This window comes from Poecilia formosa, unplaced genomic scaffold (genome assembly GCF_000485575.1).
Source record: "Poecilia formosa unplaced genomic scaffold, Poecilia_formosa-5.1.2 Scaffold0, whole genome shotgun sequence".
NCBI lineage: Eukaryota > Metazoa > Chordata > Actinopteri > Cyprinodontiformes > Poeciliidae > Poecilia > Poecilia formosa.
The window spans coordinates 3,487,975-3,508,900 of NW_006799939.1; the positions used below are offsets into that span (position 1 = coordinate 3,487,975).

The following is a 20,926-nucleotide window of genomic DNA, read 5'->3' on the forward strand; positions in this document are numbered from 1 at the left end:
ATTTGTGCTTAACCTGACTTTTTCCCTCAGCCCAAACATTACTAGTCTTTTCCTGACCTTAACCTTCACCAAACCCTAATTTACACCATATCTCTAAACTCCTAACCTTTAACCCTAAACAAGGAGACCTTATGAGGGCCAGGCTTTGGTTGGCCATAAGGCCCATCAGTCTCCAGAAGGTTAATAAAAGTCCCAGAAATGAACCTAAATATGATAGTTGGAGAAGTACACACACACACACGCACACACGCACACACACGCACACACACACACACACACACAAAGCAACATAATTTAAGGTTTTGTACCTTACTGTAACTACAAATGTTTTATTTTCAGAAGGATTTCAGCCATTATATAATATATAATTTGGATATTTAAGTTGTTTCTTTGCTCCTTGGATTTATTTGGATGGTTTGTCGATTTAAAGTTGCAGTTGAGACTGTGGTTACTTCTGATCACAACCAAAATATTGTTTAGATGAAACCATCACTGATCCACTAGTCAATCGGTCAGTTTTCTTTGACAGGCCCTGATTACAACAGATCAAGTGCTGAAAAACGATTTTGAAAAAAAATCTGTTTCTCAATATGTAAAGACACAAAAATGCTATTTGATTTGCTTATATGGGACCAGTTAAAATCACAGAGAAGCTCCCAGAACTATCACAGGCGAAAAAGCAGTAATTGTAGCTATGATGAAATCCGGTCCATGATTTTCTGTCATGTTGTGCAACAACAGCATGACAGAAACACTTAAAAAAAATCTAACTAAATACAGAAATCCAGATCCCAGCCTTATGCTATGTTCCGTCTTATCGTGCAAGTAATTTTTGCGCAATCAAATTTTCTGCAGTCAAAATAGTCTGTGGTCTTGTGCAGGTGAGATCGGGTTACATGTAAAACACTTCATTTGAATCTTTGAAAGACATGCTGATGAGTAAATGAGAATGTAATTCTCGTTTGCTTGTGAAAATGTTAAATTAATGTGTTTTAAACAGATAAACGGAACACAAATTGATTAAAAGGTCAAAGTTGGTCTGAATCCTCAAAATCAATCCAAAATAAATGTTACTAGACATAAATGTGTGTGTAGTTAAACATTGTCAAAGGCAGATCATTTAAAGAGACGCCCTAAACACTTCTTCTCACTGCTAGGATTGTTTATTGTTTCAAAATTTCTAAAATCCTCCTGATCTGAATAATACAGCCTTAAAAATGTATATACACCCCCCATTAATATTTAGTTGTGTGTCCCTTACAAGGTAGATCATTGTCAACCATATGCCTACTGTAACAATAAAGAAAGTTGTAGCAGAAATTTGACCTGAATTAGTGTAGTTTGTTTTAATAAATGGATTTGCAGAGATGGGTCTGGCTTTTATGACTTATGGGCTTATGCTACTGGAGCAATGCACATTTGAAATGTTTCACTCGGGGAAATTTTCTCCAGATGATTCTTTGCTTCTCGGTGCGGCTATAATGTCTTTGCAGTGGCTTTGTAAGCTCTGATTAGGTTAGTTCTCTGGAGAACTAAAACTCTGGTGTACACCTGTGGATCTATTTAAAGGCAATTCTTCAAACATGTCACCACTATTAGGGCCTCACAAATGTTGAGAAATGGACCTAGAAATTGTAGACTTAGATGTCCAAAACTATCATATTCAAAATACGTCCTAATTATTCCGTGTTTCTGGGTTTCATCTTTCTGCCTCCCAGTTCAAATTTGCCTGTTTGATCTGATTTTGATGTCTGATTGTTCTCAAGATACACAAGGACACATTGTTGGTTTTCTTCTTTAATTCAGTCAAAATTACAGCTGTTGTATATCTAATTATCACACTAATGTTATATGAATACAGTGCATGCAAAAAAAAAAAAAGGTAAACTGAAGATTGAAGACCAAGACACAAGCTTTAGTTTAATGCTAAACATTCATTCATACAATTTCAATTCAGTTTAATCGAACTCAAATAAACTCTGTTGATTTCAGTCCAATTCTATTCGAATCATTTCCCTTCAGGTCATTTTACTTTAGATTAATAAAAAAACATTAGCTTACATTAATTCAGTTCAGTTCAAATCAGACTGAGTCAGTTCAGTTCAGATTAACTTAACGGGTTTCAATTAAATTCACTTTGAGTCAGAGCAGTCAAACTAAATTAAGCTTAACTGAGTTGTATTTAATAAAGCTGAAATCTGCATGCAATAGAAACAGCCAGGCTCACTTGAGAGAGACCAAGTCACCTAACATGCACATATCGGAGTGTCCTTTGAGAATGTATACTGGAAGAACATGGAAAGTTATTGTTGCAGAAAATCTTAACCACTGCGCCCCAGTGCGGCTGTATGAAAGAAACCGACGGGACAAATTTAATGACACAAGTCTTGCTCCCAATGAGTGTTCATCCAAATAATGTTTCTCAGCCCTGAAATGAGCCGTAATACATGCATGTGATATGACCTCCCTCCCTGATCTCCCTGTGTGAGTTTAAAAAAAATGGCATTTTTGACATTTCTGAACTTTTCTAATAAATGATAAGATTCGTCTATCAGAACAAAAACCTGCGTATGCAGAAAGCAAGCATGGACCTATCCAGATTTAGAATCCCGCTTTTCCTCCTGATTTACAACTTCTTCATAAAAGCAGATGAAGTTTCTTCTTTCTGAGCAGTCCCTGCTGGTCCAGCTAGTTATGTTATATTTGGAGACGGTGCCACAGTGTTCCCACTGGCTCGGACAGTACGGCAGCATCTCCTGGTGGTCCAACGTCTCTCCGTCGGACCACCACCACTCCCCTCCCAGGAAACGCAATCCTATCCAAATCTGGTAGACACAAAGCAAGAGTCGAAGAATATTAAAATGAACGCACATACACTGCAAAAACACAAAATCTTACCAAGTATTTTTGTCTAGTTTCTAGTGCAAATTTCTTAGTATACTTGAAAGAGCTAACTTACATTTTCCATCAAGAAGTAGCAGCTTGTTTTAAGTCGATCATTTTGTAATACTGAAAAAAGTACTAGTTTCACTGACAGATTATTTCACTTACAATAGAGGGAAAATGTCTTGTTGGTGAAATAATCTGCCAGTGGAACCAGTTCTTCTTTTCATCAATATTAAATTGACTTAAAACAGGCTCCCATATCATGCTGAAAAGTGACTTTTAAGTTAGTTTTGTGTTATTTTAAGTGTACGAAGACATTTGACCTTGAATCTGGACCAGCACAGCTACTCATATTTGAGTTGAAAATGTTGCGGTTTTGCGTGAGAAGCTTCAGACCTCGTCGGTGGTGGCTCCGTAGAGCCGGTCGCTGACGTAGCTGTAGTCAGAAGAGTTGGTAATGCTCAGGAGGTCGTATTTGAAGGAGCTGTTTGTCATTTCCCTGCAGTGATCCAGAGCTTCCTCCCATGTCTTGTTCTCAGTCACTACAACCAGGTTGTCAGCATAGCAGATGAAGGACATCTCTAAAATGCAGAGGGTGTTTTTCCACTTTTTGGTGATGGTGCTGTAGGAGCCACAGCTGCCACCGACTGCCTGTCCCAAGACCCAGTTCCTGCTGCCAGAGACGTCATCACCAGTCAAGCCTTCACCAGTTCTGATGAAAAACACACAAATGGCATGAGAGTTACCTTCAGCATTTCATCACAGTGGACATTTTATGTCATTGAATGGAAACTCACTTCACGTCGATCCACCTCCAGACCAATGACTCCTCAGGATCCTGGTGTAAACCGATCCAGACATTAGTGAAGCCTTCTTCTATCAGCCACGTCGTCAGCAGGTTTGGGTCCACCGTGTCCCAGGTGACCATGTCTATGTAGTACTTCTGGCAGTACCATCTTGCTTTGTCCCATGTCAGCTTCTGAGAAGGAAAATAAATGGTCTTTTGAACCTCAGCTTCTATCCAGGCCACAACATTAAAGAGGAGGAGAAGCACGAGTGCAGAGCAGCAGCCTTTCCTCCCCATCTTTACTCCTGTTGTCGCATCAAGTCAGATGTGTCGGTGCTGGAGAGAAGCCTTGTGTCATTTTATACCGGCCTACAGGTCAGTGTCACTCAGACACACCTCAGTGCATCCAGCAGACCAGTGACATCGCTTCCTCACCTGCTTTTGGAGGGAAATCACGACCCAACATTTACATGGACACGAGTTTTGGGTTTCGGAGGACAGCGTAGATTAAAATTTGACCCTTCTTCAGATTTCACCCGTGCTTTTCTAAATGAATAAATAAACACGCCAGTGAACACCAAACTAAAGTGTTTATGGTCTGTGTTGGCCCCTTTGATAGGTTTGCTTGTTCCATCATGCTGGTGGAACATAACCAGGAATAAACAGACTTGGTTCAGATTTTAAAATAAATGAATAAAAGAAAAATGTCTTTCAGTCCAGTTGTAATGTGGTTTTACAAGATTGTTGGACCAGACGTTATTGCATTTTATTCAAATTGTCCTAATTAAAAATTGTCTGTGTGAGATGATGTACAAATATGCTATTAAAAGCTTCACATCCCTGTAGCTTTATTAGTGTGTCACAAACCACTCAAGATGTATTTTTTATTATTATTTCATAATATTGAGCAACACAAATTAGTGCAGATCTGTAAGGTGGATGGAGAAGGAAACATGGCAACTTTTTAATGCAGCCAAAGATGTAGTTTTTTTTTTGGGTTATGTCTGTAACACCTTCATAATTATATGGTTTATATTTTTTACATCAGATTCTAATTTGAACTTAGCACTTGAATGTGGTCTGAACTGTACAATTGCAGCTGATGTTCCTGTGGGAAGGTGAACATTTCCCCCAGTCTCAAGTCTTTTTTAACATAGGATCGAGTACACTATAAAGGAAACTTCACAAGGCGACTGGTTGCCCTCCATTTTATTCAGAGGTCTGAATAGAAATTCAATAGAAATTTCATTTGTCTCTTTTGTGAGCCTATCAGATAAAATCCCAATAAAACCAGAGATTTGTGAAATTTGTGGTGTAATGTGTCAAAATATAAAAGAAAACGTTCAGGCAGTACTGAAGCCTTTGTACTGTAAATGAACAGTATGTCATGAACAACGTCTGGGTAACTAACTCAACCATAATGTCATCTAGATGACAGAAAACAATTCACAGACATAGATTAGAATGATTTTATTCTTTGAATTAGCTAAAACAATCAAGTATCTACAACCTGATGACAGACTCTGGTCTGATCCTTCTGACCACAAAGATGGTCAGCAGCGCTGGAATGAAAATGATCAGAGGTTTTTACTTAGATACAATAAATGTATTTTCCAGTGCAGCAGGTGGACACTTTATATCTATCATATTCCAAATTCTGCATTAGAGGCACGTCAGAGAGGCTATAGCTTGTAAACAGCAAAGTCTATAATAGACAAAGAGAAGTTAAGTCAATCAAATCTTTGTTAAAAGGTTGTCTTCTTCCATATTTGATTCAAATGTACTGAATTCGACGTAGTCTTGGAGATCTGACAGCGATATCAGGTTACATGTAAAACACAGGATTTGAATTTTTCAGAAGATGCGCAGATGATTGAGTGCCTCATTTGCTTTTATTGTAATCAGGAAGCTTAGATTGCACGAAAATGTTGCAGAAAATACGAGTATAAGTGAACTGTTTGCCAAACAACTGTTGCAATAATTAAATGAAACAATTTGTTCTTTTAAATTTCATATGGTGTGTGTTTAGTGGCGTTTGTCGTTTTGGACATCTCTGTCAAACGTAAAAAGCCAAATTTTTACCAGAGAGGACTTTCTATTGTAAGCAGGGAAAATACACCTAAACAAAGTCTTTGTAAAAAAAGAGAAATGCTAGTACCTTCTCATTAGTACAAATAGGACCAGTAGTTTATGTATATTGATAATTACCCTTTAAGCTTGTGTGATCTGTACAGAAACATAAAAGCCAGGCACCTATTTCTGATGCTACCGGTTTGGCCATCCACTGCTGTTTGATGGTAATACCTTCTTCATCCAGCAGGTGTCGCACTGCAGCGAGGGTGGTTCTGTTGGTCACAAACAGCACGCTCAAGATGATCCGGTGGAGATGAGGTGGAGATCAGGATGATGGAGAAGACTATCCCTCTTCCTCACCAGGAAGTGTAGTCACAACAAAGAAAATAAAAATCAACCAAAGCAAATATTCTTTGTTTTTGTAGTCTTACAATATAAACATTTTTCTAAGTATATATTGAGAAATTGTTTTTTTTTTGTTGTTTTTTTTGCATTATAATGATATTTGATGAGAGTTACAGCATGTCCCTAAATAGATATCAGCCATCACAGTTGGAGAAACTTTTATTGGATCAGTGGGTTTAAACACAGAAGGATTTTGGCTCCACCTGTTGGTTTTTTTCCAGTAGCTATTGCAATTTGAAACTAATGATCAGAGGTGAGGTTCAGAATGTAGACCAAACATAGGTGTGCCTTATTTAGGTACAACTAGCAAGTACAGGGTTAGACCCGCTGCTTCCTTCAGAACTGCTTTGGTACTTTGTGGTGTGGAGGATCTGAGCTCCGTGTTATGATCTATAATCCTACCGGAAGTAGCCAGCAGAAGATGGGTTAGTGTTAACAAGTATGGACAGGAATACCTAATGAGGAGGGTGTGCAGGCTAAGTGGAAAAATTAAGTACGATAATTACCTTATAAAACAGATTCAGCTGTGAGTTTCAGAGGCTATACTTTTGGTTTTTAATCCTTTCTGGTGTGTGTGTGTGTGTGTGTAATTACTAAAAAAAATAAATAAGTCATACGTTCAATCAAATCAAACTGTTACTTTTGCAAAGGTTTACAGTTTTAAAATACTTTTGAAAGAGTGCTTTTTACTTCTACCTGATGTTATATGCCCACAGTATTTTAAGAATGAGCTCTTCTCCATCAAATGTGTCCTTTCTTAGCTGATTGGCTGGCCAGAAAATGAAAGCCAGAAGGAATAACTTAAAACTTTCACCAAATCGATGCTTCTTTATCCTGTTTTTTTCATCCAGGGCTGGTTTCTCCTCTTGTTTTATGTGTGAACTAAGCTGTCATTAAAGCCCAGTTCATCCACTGTCACTGGATTTCAAATGGTACCAGTCAATCCAGTTACTGTGATTTGTGGTTCTTAAGTATTCATATTTTGAAGCAATACTCTTAAGCCTTTTTGTTTTTTGTTTTGCTTTCACATCATCTTTAAGCTTTCCTGGATTTGTTTAGTGCATTTAGACATTCAGCCACAGAATTTGCTTTAAACTCTACATCTTTTAGCCCTTTCAGTCAATTTTACACACAAACTAAACATACATTTAAAATATGACAGATTGTCTTCCTCACCTAAATTCTAAGAAAGTTCACATGACATCAAACTACACATTTAATCCATTTTAAAGAAATTAAGCTGGACCATGAAAGATGAGTTGAGGGTTTTTTCAAACTTTATTTTTTTCATCTCTTGAATCATAATTAGAGTAACAGTAGGTCTGCCGCTCAGGTTCCTCCTTCCACTGGTGACGAAGCTTTTAAAATCACACTAACAGTGAGATGGATACAGTAGTTACCATAGTACTCAGTCATAATTACACATCTAAATCAGCCGTGGGAGCTGGAGAGGGGGAACACGAACACAAATACTTTCACCAAATTGTCGCCTTGTCAATAAATGAAAACACAGATGAACTCAAAACACTCAAACACACATTTGCTGCTGCCTACATATACTGTAGTAGAGCTAAAGGGGTTGAAGATGCTATGATTTGGCTATGGGCGGGGCTTTTGTGTAAAAGAGAAGGGAGGGATTCATGATGGTTAGCGGTGGTCCCTTTGCTCACTTCCTCTCAGGACAGGAAGTGTCTACTCCTTGGAGTACATGTACAGCAGCAGGTCGGCAACACGGTTGCTGTAGCCGTACTCATTGTCATACCTGGAAGGAAAAGCAAAGGTAAGCAAAAGTTGACTTTAATTTTAATTTTATTTCAGTGCATCTCATTAGATTAGGAAAGGTTCTTGCTCTACAGGCTTAGAATATGTTAGAAACTCACCAGGAAATGAGTTTGACAAAGTTGTCGTTAAGGGAGATGCCGGCGCCAGCATCGAAGATGGAGGAGTGGGTGTCTCCAATGAAGTCAGAGGACACAACCTGGCAAACACCAACGTCATAGATTACAAACAGATCTCAGTTTTATATCAATAAAGAGCTGCAGGTTCAGGGAAATACCTGGTCTTCAGTGTAGCCCAGCACTCCCTTCATGGGTCCGTGTGCGGCCTTCTTGACGGCCTCCTTGATCTCGGCGTAGGATGCGGACTTGGACAGACGGCAGGTCAGGTCCACGACGGACACGTCCGCCACTGGCACCCTGAAAGCCATTCCTGTCAACTTGCTAGAAGAAGAGAGAAAGATTAGACCCTTTTGCTTTGCTGCTTTATGCTTTCTGACAGAATTAGCAGCAGAGCGGTCGCATACCCGTTGAGGTCAGGAATGACTTTGCCCACAGCCTTGGCAGCGCCGGTGGAAGCTGGAATGATGTTCTGGTGGGCGCCACGGCCGTCACGCCAGGCCTTGGAGCTGGGGCCGTCCACTGTCTTCTGGGTGGCTGTGTATGCGTGGACTGTGGTCTGCAGAAGGCAGAGTTACACTGGGTGAAGGACTGACGCCTTTAAGACTTCCAAAAATAAACGAATGCAGCAAAATATCTGGATAAGACACAGATTTAGGGTGAATTATCACCAGGCCTGTTTAGTCTGCTTCAATCCAACTCCAGTCTGTCTTCCCAAACACACCTTGTTTGTTTGTTTATTGATCCACACTAAAGTTCGACTGGTCTGATCAATCAAATATTGATGCGAACCAAAAAAGTGAACTCTGGGTTTCTTACAAACCCAGGTAAGAGGCCCATTTGGTTGCAGTGAACACTGGGGCGGTTCCAATACATATGCGAACACCAAGCAGATGGGAGACCACTCCAGAAGCAGGAAGTGGACTATGGCAAAGGGGATTCTGGGTAAATACCACCAAAACACACAAGTCTAACGCTGGCCGAAAAATGTGGCTCACAGTCTTTGATCAAAGACAAAAAAGAAATCCGACAAAAGCTAAAACCGGTTGCTACTCCATTTTTGTTCCCATTTTGCAAAAAAAAGAATTTGTGTTCAGTGTCTTCTTCTGAGGTTTTCATGCCGTTTTCTTCAGTGGTTCTTGGTGCAGCGCCACAACAGGCGAGGGGGGGAACAGGCGTTTCAATCAGTTTGGATCATTTGATACAGTGCGATGTGAAAACTAACGCACCGGCTGAACTTTGGTCCCCAAACAAACCGAGTTCACCAGACTACCAGGTGTTTCTTACCATGAGAGCCTCTTCGATGCCAAAGTTATCGTGGATGACTTTGGCCAGGGGAGCCAGGCAGTTGGTGGTGCAGGAGGCATTACTATGCAGAAACAGATAAAAACTCATCATTACTCAGAAAGGCTTGTAAAATACTGCAAGTTAGAAATAATATTCAAAGGGAGCATTACCTGACGATGGTCATGGAGGACGGGTCGTATTTGTCCTCGTTAACTCCCATGACAAACATGGGGGCATCAGGTGAGGGGGCGGACACGACCACACGCTGTGCACCGCCCTGGATGTGAGCCTGAGTTCGAAACATTATGAAAACACAGGTTAGAAACCGGGTCATCGCTCCATGCCGTGCGTAATCCGCTGAGCGTTTCTTTGTGTGTACGTACGTTGGCCTTCTCCAGGCTGAGGAAGACTCCAGTGGACTCGACGACGTATTTGGCGCCAGCGCTGCCCCAGGGGATCTCAGCAGGCTTCATACTGGGGGAAACAAAGGAGACGGCGACAATGAATCTGTGTTGGCTCTATCCATGTGAGAAAAGCAGATCCTGTCCACTGTAATTTAGCGTTCAGGTCCTTGGTATGTAAATTGACAGGAAGCTTTATGTGGCGTGAAGCTGGAATGTCTCCTCTGTAACCGTCCTGTCGGTTTTCCCATCGCCAGAGCTGAGACTCTGAAACACAATGAGCTAAACCAACAGCTGCCGCAGACAGTGAAGCAGAAAGCCTCGTTCCAAAGCCAGGAATTCACTCGTACACATAAAAAAACAACACAAAAATTCACAAAAAAAATCTGTCTAAAACAATAACCGTCTTCATAATCACACTATGCTGAGTCCAACGTCACAACAGCCTCCTGGAATCTGCAGATGTCAGAAAGTCTGAAGGATAATCAAGCGTCTTCACTTACCACTGGAAAACAGAGATGGCTTTGCCATCAACGTAAAGCTTGCCACCATCATGGGAGACCTCGCCATGGTAACGGCCGTGGGTGGAGTCGTACTTGAACATGTAGACCTGAGAAAAGGGAGGGCAAGAAATAATGAGTCACGGTGAAAAGTTTCACGAGCTGTAGTTTTTGGATTTGGCTTTAAAACATTTAGATCTTTCTATGTAAAACTAATATTAACCTACAATAATACTTGGTGTAGAAAAATATGCATGTATGACTTTTAGCCATTTCAGAGAAGATTCTGAACAAGTATCTGGATTGTTGTCATTTTATTACAATGTCTGACGTTTAGCAATATTAGGTCAAGATCTACATGTTTTCAACAGAGTTAACAATAACAATAATAATAACAATAATAATAATAATAATAATAATAATAATAAAAGTAAAGTTTTACATATACATTTTAAATATTTTTTTGAAAAACAAAACAGATAATCTAAATACACAGTTGAGTTATTCTCACTAAAACAAAGCTAAATGAAGTGGTTTGGTATACTTGAACACTAAGAGGTGAATTAATGTCAGTTTAAATCATTGTCCTCTTAGTTGTTGTCTTTTCTATTTTGTTGTTATTGTAAAATAATAAAACAAATCCATATAATTTGCATTAAAACAGTTGACCAAATTAATTTTCCAAACATTGGATTGGTTTGCAAAGGGCAAATGCCACCACTCACAACATGGAAGATCTACTGTTTTTAATGGCAAAAACTAATCTGCAACTTCTAAACATGGGTGGAAATTAATTGTTTTAATGATTTATCAACCACTCAAACATTTCACCAGCCATTGTTTCACTGCTTTTCTTTTTTTGTTACAACTCCCACAAGTACAATCAAATTACATAAATCATGATTTATTCTTTTCTGTAAGAAAAATGATTTATTCACAAGAAGCTTAGCATCCGCATGTACTTAAACAGACCCCACTTAACACTGGGGTAGTGCAATAAGTTATATTTAAACAATTACAAACATCAAACTTTAACCACTACAGTAAAAATCACAAAGTCTTTTCTTTAGTTTCTGGATTCTACATCAGTAATCATCATTGGATTCAGACTCTGAATCTGACAGTGATTTTCCTTCCTGCTGTGCATGAAATCAGCCTGTCTGGGTGTCGTGCTGCCCTGGTGCCACAGCTGGATGGCATGTGTGCGATCAAAACCCTCAATCTGGGGTAGTTACTGAAAGTCTAGACCTCCAGTCGCTTTGACAAGCTTCATCACATTAAATCGCCTCTCAATCCTTTCATTAAGAAACCGACATTTAACTTTCTGTTCTTCCCTCGACTCCTCTTGGGAAACGTTTTTGTTCTCTGCCAGCTTAACTAACAAAATGCAACATCGCATTGCTGAAGTTACTGCTCAGATATTCTGGTTTTATGTTTCAAGTCTAGCTGAACAGAATAAGTCTTACAATCATTTCCTATGTTCAGCATTTCCACATTTTGGCCACAACTTCCCCAGATGGTAATTAGTGAAGGTGTGTCTCTAATCATGTTTTAAAACATTTTTTAATTATATTAACTTCTATTTTTTTCATTACTTTTTCCGTTTAATGCAGAATTTTTATTATTACTATTACACACATGCCAAAACATGTTCATTGTTCATTCCACATGCCATTATCATTCCTGTGTTATTACAGTGTTTTTCTGACTGCGAGCCAGCCGCCACTCACACACACACACACACACGCACACACGTACACACACCTGCCCCCTCCCTACATGAAACATTCCTTCTTCATAGATGTCTCAAAATAAAATGTAAGATTTTTTTCACACCAGATCCGATTTTAATCTTTTATTTTTTTGCTCATTTTCTTTTCTAATAAAGAAAAGACAGAAAATATTTTCAAAATGAGGCTCTTATTTCTACCATTCCTCCTGTGAGTTGTATGAGTATTAAGGCCAGGCTCAACATTCCTCATAAAACTATGACTTTCTTTTGCATTACTTCAACTGTATTATCATAACATTCATTCTTACAACTAAAAATATCATGGCCTTACCCTAATATGACCTGCATTGAAAGTCCAAATAAATATAAACAGAAGCTGTAAAACACGTTTGTCAAACAAGATGGGGGCCTTGGGCATGGTGACTCTGAACTACCGAAGCCCAAAGGGTTTATTGGTGAGAAAAAAATCTTGATTTCTTCAAAATCCAAAAAATTGATTAATGATGAAAATTGCACATCCCTAATTCTTTATGAACATTTGGACTCCTTCTTACCGGGCTGGCAGCAGCTAATCTGACCTCTGACCTTAATCTGTCCCTGGGTCACGTCTCTCTCCTCATCCTCAGACGATGAATCCCCTGAACGGCTAATTCTCCCTCCTTCTCCGGCCCTGAAGCTACTCCAGCAGTAGAAGCTTGTAGGGTAAACATATCAGTTAGTTATTTCTCTGTGTTTTTCTGGGCGCTTTCCATCCTTTGTTCTCACCATTCCATACTTTTGTCAGAATTCAACCAGTGGCCGGAGCCAATTGCCAGCCCTGGTTCTAACTCTACGATTCCTCCACATCTCTGATTTTACGTGCAAAGAAAGTGTGATAACATGCTGTAACCCAACAAGCTCAAAGCTCTCTCACCATGTACTGCAGGTCGATGAAGGGGTCGTTGATGGCGACCACTTTGATGCCTTTCTGCAGGCATGCCCTCAGGACCAGGCGGCCAATGCGACCGAAGCTGCAGACATTGACAGACAGATGTTTAACACTCATTTTTAAATCTTTATCAACATTAAATAATAGTTTTCATGAGACACATATACATCGTAGTTTGTGAGAACCTCAAAAATGATGCTAAAAGGTAAACTGAATTGTGCATTTAAATACTTTCCCTGATGTTGGGGACAAAAGTGAATAAACTGCGTAGTGTCAGTAGGTGATATTTCATGGATAACTTTGAGAAGCGACCATCACCACGTGACCTTTTCCTTTTCCTGACAGTCATTTCTGATCCTGTGTATAAAACATGAGGTTCAAACTCACCCATTGATTCCAACACAGAGGTCTGACATGGTTGCTGTTGCTTAGGGGGTATGGAGTTACCTGTACAACAAAACAAACGCCGGTCAGAATCAACACACGCCCAATGATTGACGTAAACTGACCTCTAAAGGAAAATGTCAACGTTTTAACAGCATTTGGAGTTTAAACATCAGACATCAGGGGTGACAAAAGACAAACAAGATGATTTGTGAGGGCTTTAACAATGGATTATTTTAAAACGAGTTTAGCTAATCAGGTCGGACTGGTAAATCGTGTTGCTACCAACCCATAAACTCTGTTTTCTACACAACAAGCCCGAGTAATATTACGAAAATAAAAAGGAAATACTGAAAAAATTATAGGTTGTGTGTAGATAAAGGTGGATTCTGAGCCGCATGGTCGATTTGTGAAAATGTAGAGAGTTTTATTTGTTTATATGCAATCGGTATTTTTCTGTGATCAGGTAGGCGGAAGCTCCACAGATTCAAGTTAGAGAGAACCAATAGCAACAAGCAGTTGTCATCATATCTCTAAAAATCATCTCTGCAGTCAAACAGAGGAATGTTCATTAGAAATGAGCCATGTGTCATTTCTGATGAAAATATAGCGCCTGAAGCTTCTCTGGGCTACAAGTGACCTGCGGACAGGCCGGCAGCAGCTAAAATCTCGTCACAACCAGGTTCTGCGGCTCTGGTTGACGTCAACAAAGGAGGTAAAAATACAGGCCATTAAAATCTGCATTTCCTCAGCCTGCTCTGCTGAGGCGTGGAGGAGCTGCTGCACCATGCAGGGACATGTTTAGAAAACAAAAGGGATCTGAAGGCCGGGAGAAAGCGGCTGGTATGCAGCGCAGCAGAGAGACGGTGTCCGCCAGCCCAGCAGAGGGGAACGTCTGGCTGTGACACAACTATTCGACCTCCTTTTCTCTCTGCTTTTCCCTCGCCGTTTCACACGGTTCGCAGGATCAACCACCGTCATGTCCCTTTTGTTTCAACTCTAAGCAGGACCGCATCTGCTTAAAACATGGAGATTGCTACATAATCTGATGAGTTTTCATGGCATTCCTTAACATTTCTGCCTTTGAGTTAAATACAGATGGTTGTGATGGTTGTATTTTAGTAGATGACAAAACTATGAGGAAATCATGTGAGCGTTGGTGACCCATTTAGGGCTAAACACATGAAACGCTGCAGTGCAGCAACAGCTGAAAATGAAATGCACTAATAAATCAGCCAGTTTGCCTTTATCTGCAGCTCAAATGATTAAAAATCTTTGTTCTTTATGTCCCCTCTTTTTATTAATTGCATCAAAGAAGCCCCATCATTTTTGATACACGCTGAGTTTAGTAAAGATCAGATTCAACTATCAAAGAACCTGAGTTATAGTCCACAGAATAAAAACTAAGTCATTTAAAATAATGAGACATTGTAGAAAACTGGAAGCCGGCTTAGAGATGCCTGATTAGTGCGTCTGTAACAGAAAACCATATTAATATGTCAACAATATGTGTATAAAATACTTCAGCTTGATGTGTGTGGAACAGGTAGGGTGGCACTGGCTTGTCATTTTCAGCTACTCTAATCTCCTAATCTGTTGTGTGTTGGGACATTGGGGACAAGCTGTCGATCCGCTGAAATGCATTGTGGGAGTACTTTAAATAGACTGCAGGGGTAACCAGATTACAATTGATGAATTTTACCTCACAGAACAGCACAAACAATGATGCTGATGATATCTGGAGCATCCTGTGGCTGGGATGACACTGTTACTGTACTTCTCCACACCTGGAGTCAACTATTGAACTGCTATTAACTATCACGTTCTGTCTGATTGATCCAAAAGGCTCATTATGATCTTGTTTCTGTGCTTTATCCTGCTTTTTCTTGAAGGCAGAGCAGCCATTTTATGTTCTGCAGCCAGCATCCGTAACACAAGGTCACTAAAGGAGAGACAAACAGGAGAGTGTGTGTACAACATGACAGATCTGTTTCCACTTCGTGTTTTCACAAAATTCAAGGGTAGCTTTCCCTCCTCCTGTAATCTTCTTCCTCTCCTCCTGCATGAATAGTAACGTCTCACTTTTCTCTGCACAGAAGCAGTTGCCCTGGGTTCCCAGAACAAAATGGCCGCCCTGCTGACAACCGATTCAACAGTGTGTGGTCCGTTCTGCATCTTAAAGCAGGTGGAAATTTTTGCTGAGCAAGAAGTTGAATCTCAAACATGTGGCTCCAGATGTGGAGAATTTCATAATTTCACTGCTTCCCCGATGAGGCAACATGCCGAGGCACGTCATGCATGTAAACCTGCACACACTTGACGAAATAATCCCGTTCGTGTCCTTCGGTGTTGCCCCGAGGCCGTTTGAGCGATTGGCAAATGGAAAGGCACGGAGGAAGGAGGATGGAAGTTGCAATAGTTTGTAAGTGGTTTGAAAAAAAAGGAAGAATTTCTCAACCGAGAGGCAATAATTACAAAAAGTAGAAGCATAAATGCAGATCTCTTAGGGTAGTAAGGGAGTTCCGTTTTGCAGAAAAGTTTCTCATATCATGTTTGCATGCAGCCAACTAATGGTGTCATTTTCAGTCTACTCTAGCCTATTGACTAATTATTTTTGACATCTAAAGTCAGCTTGAAAACCTCAAATGAAACCTACATGTAAACCAGATCTGCAAGTGGTGTAAACTGTTTATCCTTTTTTTCTATTAAAGATGCAATTATCAGACTGTTTTCTGGCCTGATGGCTTAACTTTAGAAGAGTTTACTAAACTCAGCCAGTTAGGGGCATATGTCTCAATGCATAAATGGGAATAGTCTGGTAATTAAACTTAACCTACGTTAAGTAAGCTTAACATAAATGTATCCCAGATTTTATGTAGCAAGCAGATATAAAAGGTTCCAAGGGTTATCTTCACTTTAACTTCACCCTGAAGTTGTGCCTCTTTTGAACAGACGGCACAGTTAGCCGCAGTCTGGCGTTCGGACTGCACTCACTCTGAAACGCCACCGCTCACAGAGGCACCATTGTGCGGTGGAGAGTAGCGAGGTAACACACTGGTGGCTGCAGCTTCCAGTCTGCTGGCACTCATTAATATGTTAGAAGAGGAGGCAATTAGAAAACAGGACATAATGGCAAAACCAGGTAAGATAAAACCTGTTATTATTATGTTTTGTTCTGGAGTTTCCTCAATAAGGAAAGACATAAGGGTGAAGAAAAACCTTCAGTTCAGATCTGACAATGAAGGCGAGTCAGGAAAATATGACAAAGCTTCAGGGTATCATTTACTCCAAATTAAAGTAGGTGCAATTAAACGCTTAAGGTATGAAAAAAAGAGATGTGGATCAGACTGAATTATGGGAAATGTAGTGCAGCAAACTCAAACAACAACTTTATACAGCATTTTACTGATCTTCCCTCTCATCTGCATAAGTCTGTCCCAGATAACCCCCGATACTCTGATCTATTTCCCCTCTTCTTCCTGACCCACAGCTGCTTCAACGTGACCTCTCTCATGACCCCAAATCCACACACAATCATTAAAATTCAGTGAGCCCCTATAGCTTAAATTTGACCCCTCACCCGCCGCTGAGTCTGATTCTCTTGTTTTTGCACAGCTTCCCCCTCCCCCAGGCTTCGGCCCCTTTTCAGCTCACTAACAGCAGGAGGGATGAACTGCAGGGACCACTGGGGGGAGGGATGACTCATAACCAGTGACCAAAAAAGGTTAAATTCACCAGACTGCATCAGGTGGTCCAGATTTTAAAAACCGCATGCACGAGAGGATCAGAGACAAGCATGATGCAGCATTTTCACTGAACTCATTCGTCCTTTCCTGCAAACCCTCACCTATTCCCTAATTCACCAAGTTGTCTCTTTCCTTAGCTTTGCCTCAGTTTATGCACTGGTTGGAGATTTCACAAGGGTGAGTGAATGTGAGCAAGTTCAGTGAGTACATCCTCACTTTCCCGCACCAGAGCGCCCCACCCCCCCAGCCTTCCTCCTTCGTCCGCCCTTGGCTATTCAAACCTTCCCCCAGCTTCCTATTCCTCTGTCACACCCTCTTTCTCCTCAGTGTTTTTCCACTGCAGTGGGTCGATTGGACAGAGACATTGCAGAATAGCCAATTAGGTAATGTCTTTTCCTCCCGACCCGCCTCTTTCAGAGTTTTGGAGTCACACTTTTCTTTTTCCGTGCAACAAAAAGTACTTTCCTTTTAACTTACAGTTTCTCTCACTTCCTCTTCAGCAGCTTGTCTGCTTGTTTTTTATTCTCACCTTAGAGATGTCTCACTGCGGCTTTGAACGAGTCACTCAAATGTTCACCATCATCACATCACTTGTCTAAAATATGCAAACACAGTCAGACTTTACAAGGATGCGTCTGGCTTTTAACTGACCCCACATGGGTTGTGTTTCCTGCTGTAGCAAACTGTTACAAATATTGGTTAAATTGACCTGACACGATACGGAAGCGGATATTGCGCCATAATACTGTAAAAAGAAGAAAGTAAGGCTTTCTTCTTGTAGCCTTACTTAAAGTAGGTTACAAGAAGTTGTAGCATTTTTTTTATTTAAAAAAATGCCACAACATCCAGAAAAATTCAGGAAGAGGTATACGTGACAAGTAAGAAAAGGAAATGAAAGAACATGCTCAAAAACGTGGTATTTCTCACATTCTTTTTTGTAACTTTACAGTCTAATTTGGGATGTTCCACTCAATATTCCACTGAGAGGATTTTATTGATCTATGGTGCCATGTGTGAACCTTCTTTCCTGTGGGATGGCTCATTTCCTAAAAGTGGTGACAGTTAGGCAAAGAATGCTGAGTCATACTGAGTCTTTCTTCCTCTCGCACAAAGCTGAGTTCGTAGGTGATGCTGCATGATCAAACGGGACACTCATACAAACCAAACCACCATTCAGGGGGGAAAACTTAGTTAATCTAGAACTAGCTCAGAGGGAATGAATGAGTCGAGTATGTAAATGACCAGTAGTAGGAGGTGTATCTGAGAGCCACGTTCTGAAACTTGTAAAGATGGAAGCTAAAGCAAAAGCTAGGCACTTTCTCGGTGAGGAACTGGCAAAAACTGTCTTTTCAGTAAGCATGAGAGAAACCTAATTGCCATCTTTCATCCGGCTGACCAGCAGAGAGCAGCAACTTCAGGGCCATCATCATTGCTTTTGCTCTATGCTTTTTGCAGCAAGCCTTTAGCCAACATGAGTAGATGTGAGAAAAACACATGAACTTATGAGTGCCTGATATACCTTGGTACCAGTAACCTGCCATGTCTAGCAGGGACTATTCACTTTCTTCAGTGCTATGGTAGCTTAGGTTAGCTAAGACTTCTCTCATTGGCTAACAGGCTAATTAGTGGTAGTCAGAAGGTATTTGTAAGCTTGTAGCCTTTTCTTAAGTATAAGCAGAGTGAGCTAACACAAATTGTTATAATATGTATGAGCATCATTAGCATGAGGAGCCAAATTAGCTAACATGACTTATTACTTAAAATGACAAAATAGTGACAAGTTATTGTTGTAAATATGTTTTAATATTCAAAAACAAGAGAACAGAAAATATTTACTTAAAGAACGCATAAGACTTTATTTTCTACTACCTCAGGCTTAAGGCCTTTACACGCAAGCTAGGTCATAGCTAATGCTAAGATGCTGCTTACTGCCTGCAACCTTCACTTAAATATGGTGTTAGGTAAGCCGGCTGTCCGTCTCTGTGACTACAATGTGAAAAATACAAAGTTGTTGAGCTTAAAAACAAAATGTCGATTAGCATCAGTGAAGCAGCCCTGGGCCTGATGTGCCCTTCATCATCTCGAGTCATGACCTTCATCCAGTCTGACATGGCTGCATCTTCCTGTAAGCTACCAAAACCACACGACAGAAAAGTATCCATGGTTTCATTTTTCGCAACGTCCCTTCTCTTATCAGTTTTAATGCAGTAAAAAAAAAAGAAAAGCCTAAATCCTTTCAGATAAAAACAAGGCCTCGTCGACAAGCCTCATCAACAGGTCCGTCAAGTGTCGTGCCAAACTGCGACAGAATCACGCGACGCTGCGCCACTTTTTCTCTGCCCCACGGTTGCATCACAAGAATACAATAATGCGAGTTCTGACCTGCTTTTTTCCCCCCTACATCAACTCATTCCTATTCACTTTGTTTCTCGTCACTCTGACCCCTAAATCCCGTGATTACGGAAACCCATTCATCCCTCGAGTGTGTAACGTCGTCAGACTTCATGGTGAATAGCAGAGCAGGCACGTAGCTTCATTTATTCATCTCAGTACCAGTGTTATCCCCCTGCGTGATGCACACGTGAAACAATATGACCAAGAAAGCTCTCTGCGGAATTCGCAATCATGATTTTTCTTTATAAACTCCGTGTTATAGTATTTTTGCTAAATTAAGGGAGTAATACAGCTTGGGTTTCGTGCAGAGGATTACATAACATGGAGTCCAGCCTACTTCCGCAGATGCAGCGCTGCGAGCTTACAAAGTCACGTTGCTCTCACAGAGTAATCTTCCACATTTCAACACATTTGTCGAAAATTGTGATAATTCCGTTTTCCACTAAGCACAATTTCCACCGTGGCGCATTTTGAGCGCAAGTGTTTACAAGATGCGCGAAGCAATGTTTTTATAAGGAATAAGGACAGTCTCCCTTCCAGATTAAGAGGCCATTGCGCATCCCCTCCCATTCTCCCGTCTGTCTTCCTACAGGCATCGTTTAAAAGCAAACTGCGAACAGAACTGGTCAGAAAAAATCTTAAACTATATAGCGCTCCTTCAAATCCCAATATAGTCCTTTCTGCACCACAATACCAGAGTTAACATTGGAAGTGGATGCGAACACATCATGGCCACAAGCTTCCGCAAGTGACGTAGAACCTCTTTGGCGATAGATGTTTATTGATATTTGATGGGTTTCCGATAAGAACGTGGATATAAACACGTTATAATCGATGGAAATTTAGTTTAGAAGCATGAATTATACATAGATGTTAAACCGCGGAGCTCAGACTTACCTCTCTGCTGATGCTGCTCGAGTCAGTGTGCGCAGCTCGCTGTTCAGGCTTCACATTTTATACTGCCTGAGTCACCATAGCGACGTGACGTCACTTCATCCGCTGCTGACAAGATCCATTCTGAACGAGGGACTCCTCACGGTCTCTCTGCAGCTGCTATGGCGACCAGACTGATGGATACCAGTGGTCTGGTTGATCTCATGTTCGCAGAACTTTATCATCTAATAAAGAAAGCTGGGTTTTTTGATGACGGATTATTAAATTAATAGCCGGCGATCAAAGCAGACAGAGACAGGTACCAATGGCAGGATGCCAGAGACTGTATGGTAGAGAATGATGTAATATTTTCTCACATTCTCGTAATAATTAGTTAATGTGACCGAATACTGCTCACATAAAACCTGAAAACCATAACTATCTGCAGACGGACTCAGAAAAGGGAGCTGCAGCAAGTGGGAACAATAAAAAAAACAAACTATTTAGTTTAGTCCCTCTGTATTGAATCACACTGTTCAGGATTAAACTGCACGATGAATTTAACACAGACCCTATTTTGTCTTTAGTTTCCTAAAGGACTGAATGAATCCCCTATGGGGATTGTCACAAACACA

At 40.5% G+C, this 20,926-nt stretch overlaps 2 protein-coding genes across 2 annotated transcripts; both read right to left on the reverse strand.

Annotated features, from left to right (window-relative positions):
• Positions 1-1,787: 1,787 nt before the first annotated feature.
• Positions 1,788-4,279, reverse strand: LOC103139055 (macrophage mannose receptor 1-like). The gene is made up of 3 exons (XM_007553559.2): positions 3,684-4,279; positions 3,283-3,598; positions 1,788-2,825 (listed from the first exon to the last, which is right to left on the reverse strand). Exons 1-3 carry the CDS (start codon positions 3,968-3,970, stop codon positions 2,592-2,594), a joined length of 837 nt encoding a protein of 278 aa, XP_007553621.1. The 5' UTR covers positions 3,971-4,279; the 3' UTR covers positions 1,788-2,591.
• A 3,131-nt stretch (positions 4,280-7,410) lies between these two features.
• On the reverse strand, positions 7,411-20,382 carry gapdhs (glyceraldehyde-3-phosphate dehydrogenase, spermatogenic). The gene is made up of 11 exons (XM_007553440.2): positions 20,316-20,382; positions 13,282-13,341; positions 12,880-12,976; positions 10,238-10,344; positions 9,717-9,807; positions 9,504-9,622; positions 9,334-9,415; positions 8,454-8,605; positions 8,208-8,370; positions 8,032-8,129; positions 7,411-7,913 (listed from the first exon to the last, which is right to left on the reverse strand). Exons 2-11 carry the CDS (start codon positions 13,308-13,310, stop codon positions 7,844-7,846), a joined length of 1,008 nt encoding a protein of 335 aa, XP_007553502.1. The 5' UTR covers positions 13,311-13,341; positions 20,316-20,382; the 3' UTR covers positions 7,411-7,843.
• Between the last annotated feature and the right edge of the window lie 544 nt (positions 20,383-20,926).

Excerpts from the sequence above, each read along its gene's own strand:
- LOC103139055 (XM_007553559.2), bottom strand. The coding sequence starts at position 3,970 with ATGGGGAGGAAAGGCTGCTGCTCTGCACTCGTGCTTCTCCTCCTCTTT. Across the intron at positions 3,599-3,683 it reads TGGAGGTGGATCGACGTGAA|AACTGGTGAAGGCTTGACTG; the intron begins GTGAGTTTCCAT and ends GTTTTTCATCAG. Across the intron at positions 2,826-3,282 it reads ACGGAGCCACCACCGACGAG|ATTTGGATAGGATTGCGTTT; the intron begins GTCTGAAGCTTC and ends TGTGTCTACCAG.
- gapdhs (XM_007553440.2), bottom strand. The coding sequence starts at position 13,310 with ATGTCAGACCTCTGTGTTGGAATCAATGG. Across the intron at positions 10,345-12,879 it reads TCATCGACCTGCAGTACATG|GTCTACATGTTCAAGTACGA; the intron begins GTGAGAGAGCTT and ends CCCTTTTCTCAG. Across the intron at positions 9,623-9,716 it reads TCAGCCTGGAGAAGGCCAAC|GCTCACATCCAGGGCGGTGC; the intron begins GTACGTACACAC and ends TTTCGAACTCAG.